The 12,632-nt window shown below is 49.5% G+C and overlaps 1 protein-coding gene across 3 annotated transcripts in view; it reads left to right on the forward strand.

The window, feature by feature from the left end:
• PGF (placental growth factor) overlaps positions 1 to 2,463 on the forward strand; it is a 13,530-nt gene extending 11,067 nt beyond the window's left edge. For all 3 annotated transcript variants that reach the window (XM_011949549.1, XM_011949551.1, XM_011949550.1), the window contains one exon: positions 1,563 to 2,463. In XM_011949549.1, the coding sequence (XP_011804939.1) occupies positions 1,563 to 1,590 (28 nt within the window). In that variant the 3' untranslated portion in view covers positions 1,591 to 2,463. The remainder of the gene's footprint in view (positions 1 to 1,562) is intronic.
• The last annotated feature ends 10,169 nt before the right edge of the window (positions 2,464 to 12,632 follow it).

The raw sequence follows: 12,632 nt of genomic DNA on the forward strand, positions 1-12,632 counted from the left end.
AACTTGTCTCAAAAAAAAAAAAAAAAGTATAAGTCATTACAAAGGATACACTCTCTGGCATATTATAAATATCAATATTTTAATACAAAGCTATTATATAACACTCTCCAGGTGTATCCTATTAAATATGCCATTTTAATGTTATACTTACCATCAAACACTTTTAAGAAAATGAACAAGCAAAAAAAAAAATATACACGAACACCTCCTTTCATAACCCTTTGTATATTTACATTGTTTCTTTTTTCCTGGAACTTGTATTTCCATTTCACTCCCCACTCCCCAGAATTTCAGCCTAGTGTAATAGTACTTTTAATTTTCAGAAGGCTTTTATTGATTACCTTGTCATATTTATCTGCCACAAAAAAATGATATATGAGTTTGAATTATTTTAAATTTCCTGTGAGCATAAACCTAAATTAAATTTTCTCCTGAAATAAATTATCAAAATAATTCTTAGTAGCACCATTTGGTCAAAACAGCACAAATATGTCCTGTTTTAATAAATTAACATTTAATAAATGTTCAACGTAAAAATACGATCAATTTGATTGGGAATGCATCTCAATGAGATGGATGTGGCTACCTCGTTTCAATTAGTAAATGAATCCATTAATGAATGTTACTTCCTGCCAGACTGAGACAGAATTCTGCATTAATTTAATTCCTGTTTATCATTTTTTTATTGATGAGAAGGTTGAGAAACCATGTTCACATAAATAAGTAAATGAGACTAGATGTCACTCAGTTACTTGAACTCCTTTCAAGTTATTTGCCAGAAATCTCAAGGTGCTCTGCTAAGAACAGATTACTTCTCATGATATCCTGGCTGACAATTTGGTTAAGCTGTTCTTCAGTTTTGTCGAAAGCCTTGGTTACCCAGTCATTAGCCATATTTTCTTTCTCAAGACCTACACCAATATCTCAAATTGTTCTTTTTTTTCATGTCCCCAGAATACTTTTACCTGGCAGCAAAGCACTTTATAAGGGTTTAGAATGAGCAAGATGTGTTGTGGCTAGAGAAGCAGATCTCAGCCACTGTCTCACAAAAATAATTTTAAGGCAATGTAGACCTGGAGGCTGAAAATGGATTTCTTTAAATCCATCGGTACTCAGTCCTCACATGCGTCTAGTGGTACCCGTTCCCCTGTTTGGAGACTGCTGTCTTAGGGTAATCAGAGGCATGATTGCTTGGAGTGTGATTAGGTTCACATGTGGCTCTGTCACCAACTGGCCATGTGACCACAGGCAAGCTTCTTCACCTCTCTGGGCCTCAGTTTCCTAATCTTCACAAGAATAATCAGGGTGCCTTCCTCATGGAAGGTTGTTGAGGGTTAAGAAGACAGTGCTTGGCACAGGGCTGGGCACCTGGGTAAGTGCTTGGTGAAGGGTATCTCCCAGCTTCTCCTCAGCTTGGGGCAAGCAGGAACTCAGGAGTGCTGGGCCCTCCCCATGCTCCCTGCCCAAGCTCCTCCTCTGGCCCTGCCCCCTCCTCCATAGGAGGAGACTGCGCCCTCCACAGCATGCTGATACCCGCCCCATCTGTGCTTGGTCTCTGGCAGGTGTGGCGATGCTGTTCCCCGGAGGTAACCAGCCCCTTGGAGGAGAGAGACCCCGCACCCCCGGCTCGTGTATTTATTACCGTCACACTCTCAGTGACTCCTGCTGGTACCTGCCCTCTATTTATTAGCCAACTGTTTCCCTGCTGAATGCCTCGCTCCCTCCAAGACGAGGGGCAGGGAGGGACAGGACCATCAGGAATTCAGTGCCTTCAACAACGTGAGAGAAAGAGAGAAGCCAGCCACAGACCCTTGGGAGCTTCTGCTTGGGAAGAAGCAAGACACGTGGCCTCGCGAGGGACAAGCTAGGCCCCAGAGGCCCTGGAGGTCTCCAGGGGCCTGGAGAAGGAAAGAAGGGGGCCCTGCTGCCTATTCTTGGGCCTCAGGCTCTGCACAGACAAGCAGCCCTTGCTTTCAGAGCTCCTGTCCAAAGTAGGGATGAGGAGCCTGCTGGGGCCGCCACGGCCTGGCTGGTGGGAAGGCCAGCAGTGGGCAAAGGGGATGCAGCCACTTCCCTCTCTTCTTCTGAAGATCAGAACGTTCAGCTCTGGAGAACAGTGGTTGCCTGGGGACTTTTGCCACTCCTTGTGCCCCGTGATCTCCCCTCACACTTTGCCATCTGCTTGTGCTGGGACATTGTTCTTTCCAGCCAAGGTACCACCACCCTGTCCCCTCTAAGAGACACATGCAGAGTGGGCCCCGGGCTGGACAAAGAGCTGCTTGGATGAGAAACAGCTCAGTCAGTGGGGATGAAGTCACCAGGGGAGGAGCCTGTGTGTCCCAGCTGAAGGCAGTGGCAGGGGAGCAGGTTTCCCAAGGGCCCTGGCACCCCCACAAGCTGTCCCTGCAGGGCCATCTGACTGTCAAGCCAGATTCTCTTGAATAAAGTATTCTAGTGTGGAAACGCTGACCTAGGGGGTGTGTCTGCCAGGGCAGTGAGCGTCAGCCGGAAACGGAAGCCACACAGACCCAGGGATGGGGGTGTACCAGGAAGAGCACAGCACCTTCTCCGAGCCTCAGTTTCCTTATCTCAAAAGCCTTGCTCAGGCAACGAGAGGGCATGTCACAGCTCACGACAACATGATAGCTTGCTCCTTCCTTCCTCCTTTTGACAGCTGAGGACACTTAGGCCCAAGAAGGTGAAATGGCTGATGGAGAGTCGAGACTGAAGCGGGGTTCAGAGGCCTGGCTTTGTTTGTAACTCACCGAGTGGCACTGGGCTTCCCTCTGCCTTCACGTTTCATCTCTGACCTGAGGGGCCTGACTGGGTGGCTCTTCTGGCTTTGACACGTTTCTATTGAGGCCCAGTCTCAAGTCTCAGTGGCCCTGGGTGGTCACTGGAGACTGTTCCTGTGGAGGCCACTTCAAGGCTGCCCCCGAGGTCGCCTAGCCTGCTCCTACAGCACCCTGGGGTCGCCCCTCCCCTAACGAGGAGCTCCCAAGATGTAGTTTCGGTTCCAGAGTTGAGGAGAGGGTGGTCCCAGCCGTTTTTTAACAGCATCAAGAGCACAATCTCCTCCTTCTCTCCCAGGTCTTAGGGCTGCCCCAGCCCAGTGCTGCAAGGGCTCCCAAACTCCTCCGGCCCTCCTGAGAGGCATCCTGGGCTGGGTCTCAGGGCTCTGAACGGCAGCCCCTACAGCCTGCTCGGGCTGCCTGACAGACGCAGGGACCAGCAGATGCTGCCTAGATTTAAATAAATCTTTTTTTTTTTTTTATTTTTTTATTTTTTGGAGGCAGAGTCTCCTTCTATCACTCAGGCTGGAGTGCAGTGCCACAATCTTAGCTCACCGCAACTTCCACCTCCTAGGTTCAAGTGATTCTCCTGCCTCAGCCTCCCAAGTAGCTGGGATTACAGGCATGTGCCACCACGCCCGGCTAATTTTTGTATTTTTAGTAGAGACAGGGTTTCACCATGTTGACCAAACTGGTCTTGAACTCCTGACCTCAAGTGACCCACCCGCCTCAGCCTCCCAAAGTGCTGGGATGACAGGCATGAGCCACCATGCCAGGCCTATTTTTTTTAATCCAAACCACTTACTATCAAACTCCTCTCTGCTTCTGACCTGCAAGAGGTGTGTGTGTGTATCTGTGTGTGTGTACGTGTGTGTGTATTGTGTGTATGTGTATGTATGAGTGTGTGTGTGTATTGTGTGTGTGTGTGTCTTTGATCTTATATGTTGTTATATGTACTGGGGGAAGAGAAGTTCCCCCATTCTCTCCTCAGCCTCACTTCCTCATCTGAGGCTGCTGAGGAGAAACCCACAGGGACCCAGGGGGACAGGGGCCTGCCTGGGGCTTGGAGGGGAGCTGGGATGTCCAGCAGAGTGGGGTGGCCCTGCTGAGGCAGCTGTCCTTGGTGCCCTGTTCACCAAGGCCTGGGAACCCTGCAGGACACGCTGGTCAGAATGTGCTTCTGGCTGTGGTCATAGACGGGTGTGAGTCAGCCCCAAGAGACATGCTTCGCCAAAGAAATGCACTTCCTCTCCTGCCTCTCCTCTCTTTGGCTGCAGCTGTTCTAAGCTATTGCCTTTGACCCACTGTGAACTGAGAAGAGCACCTATCCCCTCCCACTGGCCAGGCCTCTAGCTCAGCCCTGAGGACCCCAACCCAGTCCTGGTAGCATCTTCAAGGCTTTTGACTCCATGAGGTCACCCACATGGCGGGCAGCCTCCCAACCCAGGCCAGTGACCCCTGTAGAGAGCAAGACAGAAACCAGAAAAGCTCTTGGAAACCTGAAGCAAAACTCCACATCCGCGGGCAGGAGCCTCGCAGCAGGAACGGGTAGGAAGGAGCCAGCTGGCCCACTTGGCTGTATTGGCAGCCGTTCCAGCCATTTAGGTCCTAGAGAGATTTGCTTGTCATCTATTTGTGGCGCACCCTCTATGTCCTAGACACTGACTAGGCATTGAGGATCCAGTGGGGACAGACACACAGGACCCTGTTCTCGTGGACCACACATGCAAGGGGAGAGACAGTCCAGGCTCTAGTGCCAGAGGGTACTGGGTGGGCCTTTTCTGCTGCTCGCATTGGTGGCCGGACTCAGAGTTAAGGAAAAAGGGCCTTGAGTACCCCATATTCTAAAACAAAGGAACCATTTGGGACTAGGCGTATTTGCCTACAGGATTTATTAAGAGATGGTTAAAGCAATTCTGCCATGCCCCCAAATCTCCCAGCACCCCCTTCCTCAGTCTCCGTAAGCAGAAGACTGGGAAAGGGGAAGGAAGAGAGAGGGAGATGGGGTCACTGGAGTCCTGGGGTGCTGGCTCCCTCCCCTCCTCTCCCTGGATCTGGATTTGCTGTTGAGATCAGCCCACACGCTGTCTGGACAGGGAGGCTGGCGGAGGGCAAGATCAAAGAGGCAGAGACGGACAGGGCAGGGACTCCTTGGGGCACCCAGCAGTCATTGCCCATGGGTCAGGTGGACATGGCGGAAGGTGAATGTCCTTGAGCTGTCTTGTCCATGTCTTCCCAAGAGGGAGGCCTGCAGCTGTGCACACCCACAGTCGGTAGGCTGTGGGGTGGAGGTTGGGGCGGTAGCTGAGTGGTGGGGTGAGAGATACAGAGCAATAGAGCAGAAGGGACCTCTTACATCAGGGAACAGTGGTGTGGGGTGGCCCTGTGGTGAACCCACAAGAGAGTTAGCATCTGAACACCATCATGTCAGGAACATTCATAGCCAGAGAAGAAATGGCCACAGCTGACAGGGACTTTCCTGAAAGCTCTCCCTCCCCATCTGTGTGAAAGAAGAGAAAAGGGGAGAGAAAAGGAGGAGGAGAGAGAGAGAGAGAGGAGTGGGGGTATAGGGGCAAACTGCACCCCTCCCCAGTCCCCTGGGCCAAATCCAGACCCTGCCTGGGGAAGGGAAAGGGTTAGTCTTGGTTAGAGGGACCAGCCTAGATGGGGCTGGGCCTTTAATAAGCTAAAGCAACAGGAACACGAGAAGATCTGCCCAAGATACTGTTACGGGACAGAAAAAGGAGAACCAACATAGTTCATCCAGAAGATATGATGGAAGGGGGGAAAAAGCTTGCTCAATAAGCAAGTCACCCATATAAACAAATAATAAGAAGAAAATGTCTTGCTGCCAAAATGTGTTCTCTCATATTAGAGATGCTCTTGAATTATTTTACATTTTTCCTCTTAAGAGGTGAAGTCTCTTCCCTCTCTTTGAATCTGAATCGGCCTGGGTCTGCTTTGATCAGTAGACTATCGCAGAAGAGACCCTATACTTGTTTCAAGTCTGGCTTTCAAGAGGACTGGCAGCTTCTGCCTTGGTCTGTTGGAACCCTATGCTATCATGTAAGAAGTCCAACTACCCTGAGGTCACCATGTTGGAAGGAAGCTCAAGCTGGTCATATAGAGATGTGGAAGAAGAGAGAGAGCGAGAGAGAGAGACTCAGCCAACCCCAAGCTATTTCAACTCCCAGTCATTACAGTTATCTTACAGAGCAAAGACAAGCTGTATCCACTGTGCCGTTTGATTTCCTTGACACACAGAATCATGAAATACTATAATAACAAATTGTTTTGAGATAGTTTGTTGTGCAGCGATAGGAAACCAGAACAGAAAATAAGGAAAGGTGAAGAGAGAGCGTTGCGGGGAAGGTACTCTAGGTCAGGAGGTTGTGGATGGTATATCTGTAGAGATGACATTGATGGTAAAGTTTGAAGGACAAGAAGGAGTTGATCATGTGAAGATCAGGGATAAGAGCACTCCAGAGGGCACAGCTGGTGGAAAGTGCTGGAAGGAACCCCAGTGTGGCTGGAGCATGATGGGCAGGGAGCAGGGATATGGGATATGATGCTGGAAGTAACCAGGGGCCAGACCATAAAGGGCTTTTGCAAGTCAGAGTAAGGAGTTCAAATATTGTTATAATGTGAGATAAACCACTGCAGAGTTTCAAACAGGGGAATTAAATGACATTAGGTACATTTTTTTCTTTTTGAGACCAGGGTGTCACTCTGTCACCCATGCTGGAGTGCAGTGGCACAATCTCCGCTCACTGCAGCCTCCACCTGCTGGGTTCAAGCAATTCTCATGCCTCAGCCTCCTGAGTAGCTGGGACTAAAGGTGCACGCCACCACACCCGGCTAATTTTTGTATTTTTAGTAGAGACAGAGTTTTGCCATGTTGGCCAGGCTGGTCTCGAACTCCTGACCTCAAGTGATCCGCTCATCTCAGCCTCCCAAAGTGTTGGGATTACAGGTATGAGCCACCACACCCAGTCATTAGGTACATTTTTGAACAATCACTCTGCCCACTATGTGGAAAATGGTCTCTAAGAGTGCAAAACTCAGAGTACAAATACCACTTCGAAGGCTGTGGAGAAGCCAGGCAACCAATTATGGTGGTTTGGTCTAGGGAGAAGTAATGAGGGTAGAGAGAAGTAGATTGTTTGGTCTTGATTATGCATGTGGGCTGGTAACCCTGATCATTTATTCACTCATGAGCATTTTTTGAGCCTACAAGGCCTGGGTATTTTGTAGAAAACACATGTATGACAGGGCAAAGTATATTAGCATGCAAAAGTCTTCCCTACCTACTAAAGAAAATTCTATTCTGCAATAAATAAGGAGAATAAGGAGACAGATCATAGCTGGAGAGGCTAAGTTGGTCTACCTAAGAGCTAGGAAAGAGAAAGCAAGCAGGCAGGCAGAGGGAAATAAAAGGCCTTGGGGCTGGGACTAGAGAAGGAGTTTGGGGTTTTGCTGTGGAGTCTATATAAGACAGTTTGGGGAGTGGAAGAAGGGCTTTGAGGATGCACTGTCATGCTCCCTAACATTGCAGGCCCGAATGTTCTTTGAGATATGCCCACTCAGTGAGACACTAGGCAGAGACTGAACCCAGGGGAGCACCTCGATTAGCTAGGGTTACACAGAGAGAAATAAGACATTGTCGCTGACCTTAAAAAGTTTGTCAGCAGAATCGGATATACACGGGTGATTAGAATAGAAGGAAAGCAGGCCATGTAGTTAAACGAATGCAGCTGAAGTGCTGCTAAAGACACCTGAGATGACCTGCAGCTGCGGAAAATCAGAACTGACTTTGCAAAGCTGGTGGCATTTAAGCTGTGACTTGAAGAGTAGGCAAGATTTGGGTATGGGAAGATGACTGGGGAAGCCGTTCTAGGTGGAGGCAACCCGTTAGCAAAGACCCCAGAGCTGGCAAAACCCCAACCTGTACAGGGACTCTCCCACGGTTTAGTTTGGCTGATGTTTAAGGCAGGCGAAGCAGAGGGTGACGGCTAAGGCTGGGAGGCAGGCTGGGCCCCAGGTGCCATGCTGGGGAGTTAGGGCTGTGCTAGGCTGCAAGAGGCATATTTTTTAAACAATAATGTGGCCGGGCACAGTGGCTCACGCCTGTAATCTCAACACTTTGGGAGGCCAAAGCAAGAGGATTGCTTTGGCAATCGAGGTCTTTACAAAAAAAATTTAAAATTATGGCTGAGCATGGTGGCTCACACCTGTAATCCCAGCACTTTGGGAGGCCGAGGCAGGTGAATCACTTGAGCCCCGGAGTTTCAGACCAGCCTGGGGAACATGGTGAAATTCCTTCTCTACAAGAAATACAAAAATTAGCTAGGCGTGGTGGCACAGGCCTGTAGTCCCAGCTACTCAGGAGGCTGAGACTGGAGAATCTCTTGAGCCTGGGAGGTGGAGGTTGCACTGAGCTGAGATCACACCACTACACTCTGGCTTGGGTGACAGAGTGAGACTCCATCTTAAAATTAAAAAAAAAAATTAGCCAGGTATGGTGGTGCACACCTGTAGTCCCAGCTGCTTGGGAGACTGAGGCAGGAGGATTGCTTGATCCCAGGAATTTGAGGCTGCAGAGAGCTATGATCATGCCACTGCACTCCAGCCTGGGCAACAGAGTAAGACCCTGTCTTTCAAAAAAAAAAAAAATTAGAAATTAAACAATAATGTGATATGATCATGGAATTTAGGGTTGAAAGAAAATTTACAAATAATCCATTTCCACCTTCTCATCTTACAAATGAAGGAGCTGAGGCCTAGGCTGGTCCAAAGTCATGTAAGTTAAGTGAGTCAGAATTTTAAAATGTACCACAAGTGACTGGGGTGGAATTGAATCCGAAGCCTGTGCTCACTGCCCATCACCACCTCACCTCCTCCTGAGGATGGAGGGCGAGAAGGGGAGGTGGGGCGGTAGGGAAGTGAGCTGGGGCCGCTCCCAGTCTGAGAGGCAGGCCAGACCATCTGCGGGTGGATTGGGTGGGTCAGCAGAAGAGGCCCCTCTGAAAACTCTGGTGGGAACTCGAGGCTCCAGACGGGGTGGTGACAGGCGAGAGCCTTGGTGTGGAACGATGGCCGTCTGTCAGCACCAGATCCCAGCAGCTGTTTCCCTAAAGAAGCTGGACCCTTCCTTTTCCTGAGGGAAGCCTGGGGTGCTCTCCTTCCCCCGACCTTGGCTGTGACTGAGGCCGAGGATGCCCCACCTCAGAGGCTCCAGGCCAAAAAGATGGTTCTTTTCTAGTCCCTGAGGTAACCTTGTGACCTTGGAAACCCTCAGGCAGGCAGGTCAGGCCGGGAGGAAGTTGAGGGCTCCCTCGCAGAGGTAGGTTCCCCAAGAGGTGTCGCCTGGGTGGCGGGAGAGAGTGCTGCCATTCTAGTAACCTCCCTGCACCGCTCTGTGCAAGATTGTTCCACTCCCTGTCCTCAGTGGCCTCTCCACTGCCACCCCCAGCCCTCGGTCTTCCCCTTCTCCTTCTCTCTTCTCTGAGGCCCTGCCCCCGCACGCCCAGCCTGGGCCACCCAGGAGTCACCATGTGGGCCACAGCACTGGGTGTTTCCAGACATGGGCCACCTGACGCCCACAGCGGGGGGCCTGAGGCTTAGGCTGGAACAGCGATATCCTCCCTCCTCCTCTCCCTTTCAAAGCCCTCTCTGCCACAAGCCTCTCCTGGGGCCTGCGAAGCCCTCTCACTTGCCAGACACGCTGGAAGGAAGTCCTGCGAGGGTGAGAAATCTGCCCGAGGAATTCCAGCGTCTGGGAGGAGGTGGCGGCTGACAGCTGGCCACGGCTGCGGTGCAGAGAGGCCGAAGTTGAGGTCTTGGGTTCACAAGTGATGTCAGGCACATCAAGGTCCGACCCAGGGGGTCATGCAGGTCCCCAAGTCAGAACCCAGGGTGCACCCTGGAGCTGTCGCTCCTGGATTAGCTGGAAATACAGCTTCTCTCCAGACATGGGGGAGGAAAAGGAGGTCACAGGACTTTCCTCTCACATCCAAACCCAGGAGGCTCAGGGTGCCTGTGGGATCCTTCCTAGGAACCAGCCCAGACCAGTAAAGATGAGCTCCAGCAGCGGAGGAGACACACGGGCTGCTTTGCTGAGACCTTCCTCTTTGTGTGTGTGTAGAGCTATCTGACTTCTCCTTCTTCCCCCTAGAATAAAACATGCCCACCCTCTCAGGAAAAGACCAATTGGTATGTGGCTGTGATACCAAGTGACTCTTAGAACCAATTATAAACCTGGTTGATATGGCCATGTGTTTCAGTAACTGTGCTGCTGAAACCATGCACTCAGTCAGGACTAGCCCCACGCTTCTGAAAATAACCAGTCGGCAACAGCCGCATGCCAATGACTGTGCCAAAGATCAACCAGCACACGTTGACCCATCCTTGAACCCCACACTTCCCAAACCTATATGGGATCAATCCTCTGCTTTGCTCAGAGATGCTGTGTCTTGCAAGTACAGCTGTCCCTTGCTTAAGCATGCAATAAATTCAGCCTCTTGTTTCGGATAATGAGTGGTTACACCTTTCTTCAATATCCCCCAAAAAACTTTCTTATAATCTATCACAAATTTTCCAAAATCCAAAGAATGAGCAACACTTTTTTCCAGCTTTGGTACAAAATTGGGGCCGGAAACTCCTTCCCCGGTCTCCCTGTCTCTGATCCCTCTGCCCTCCTCCCAGGACCCAGCTCGCTCCTGGGAGATTGCGGTGGACCCTCGTGTGTCCCCACGTGGAGCACCTACAAAACAATACAATTCCCTTTTGATAAAGTGGATCACATCTCTTGGCATAATTTTTATTACGGTGCATTATTTTCAAAGACCCCACTACCACCATCACCACCAGGGATAAGGACAGGGAAGAAAGGAAGAGGTGAAGGAGACACCCTGTCACATATACTCAGCTTCCCATACCAAAATGAGATCGTAATAGATTTGTTATTTTATAACTTGCTTTCTAAACTTAATATATGGTACACTGGCCAGGTGCGGTGGCTCATGCCTGTAATCTCAGCACTTTGGGAGGCCAAGGTGGGTGGATCACCTGAGGTCAGGAGTTCAAGACCAGCCTGGCCAACATGGTAAGACCCTCCCAATCTCTACTAAAAAAAAAAAAAAAAAAAAATTAGCGGGGCGTGGTGGTGGCAAATGCCTGTAATCCCAGCTACTCGGGAGGCTGAGGCAGGAGAGTCACTTGAACCTGGGAGGCAGAGGTTGCAGTGAGTTGAAATTGTGCCACTGCACTCCAGCCTGGGCAAACAAAGACTCCAGACTCTGTCTCAAACAAAGCAAAACAAAATACACACCCAGAATGTCTGAAGTGGCTGTTAAAATACTCCTCCCTCATCCAGCCACATCTCTGTGTGAGGCCAGATTTTCTTCACCTGCTTCAACCAGAACAACTCATCATAGCAGACTGAACACAGAAGCAGACATGAGGGCACAGCAGTCTTCTATCCCTAAGGTCAGCATTAAAGAGGTTTTCAAAAAGGAAAACAATTCTACTCCTGTCACCAAATACTTTAAAAATATTTTCCTAAAACATTTATGTTACCATATGTTGGATGTCTTGTTCTTTTTTAATAATGAAATATCCTTAAGTGTCTTTTATAATTTCTAATACAGTAAATATCAATACTAAAAATACAAAATTTAGCAGGGTGTGGTGGCCCACGCCTGTAATCCCAGCTGCTCAGGAGACTGAGGCAGGAGAATGGCTTGAATCCGGGAGGCGGAGGTGGCAGTGAGCCGAGATCGCGCCACTGCACTCCAGCCTGGGCAAGGAGAGCCAAATTCTGTCTCATACATATGGAGTCGTATTTCCCTTCTGCTACAATATGATTTTTAAGTCTTGAGTTGTACTGCATCATTTGGATATTCCATAATTTGATTAAAGGATCTATTGTTGGATATGTAGGTCCTCTTTTTTGTGTTGTTTTAATAAATAATGCTGTGATAAACATCCTCGTGGATATGTCTCTGTGTGAAGAGGTTTTTCCCATTACAGAAATAGGAACAGTAGCAAAAAAATCAAACCCATCCTTCGATTGCACATTCTCCCTCCAGGTGCCTCTCTATCCCGAGCTTGTGCTTTAGAGCAACACGTTTTGAAAGAGATGTGTACACTTTCAGTCTCTTTGTTGGCAGCTCCAGTCCCTACTCTAACACAGCCCCTGCTAAAGTGACTCTAGGGACCTCCCTGGTGCCGATCAGCAGTTTCCGTTTTCATCTTACTCAGCAGCACGTGTGGCTCTTAGAATATGCTCCCAGTCCTTTCCTCAGCCTGGAAGACTCCATGAAGTCTGGTCCCTGTCCTCCTTTGCAGCCCTGTCTCTTGCCATGCCCCCTCTTTCACTAAGGGCCAACACACTTGTCTTTTTCTCAGTTTCTGGAATCTGTAGTGCCCCTCAGGACCTTTGCTCACACTGTTTCCTCTGCCCGGAAATCCCTTCCCCCTCCCACACCCAATCCCTCAACTCTGTTGACTAACAGACACACATCATCTGGAACTCAACTAAAAGGTGCTTCCTCAGGAAAGCCTCCCTAACACTCCTCCGTATCACAGTGGGTCTGCTCCACCACTAGAGACTCAGGGAACTCTGTCTACTCCCGTACAGCTCTCCTCACTATATCATGAAAAATAAGTACATAATCCCAAAAATATATTCAATTTTTTAAAAAAAAGAAAACAAGGTTTTACAGGCTGGGCGTGGTGGCTCACGCCTGTAAACCCAGCACTTTGGGAGGCCGAGGCAGGTGGATCACTTGAGATCAGGAGTTTGAGACCAGCCTGACCAACATGGCAAAATCCTGTCTC

This window comes from Colobus angolensis, unplaced genomic scaffold, assembly GCF_000951035.1.
Source record: "Colobus angolensis palliatus isolate OR3802 unplaced genomic scaffold, Cang.pa_1.0 Scaffold3, whole genome shotgun sequence".
NCBI lineage: Eukaryota > Metazoa > Chordata > Mammalia > Primates > Cercopithecidae > Colobus > Colobus angolensis.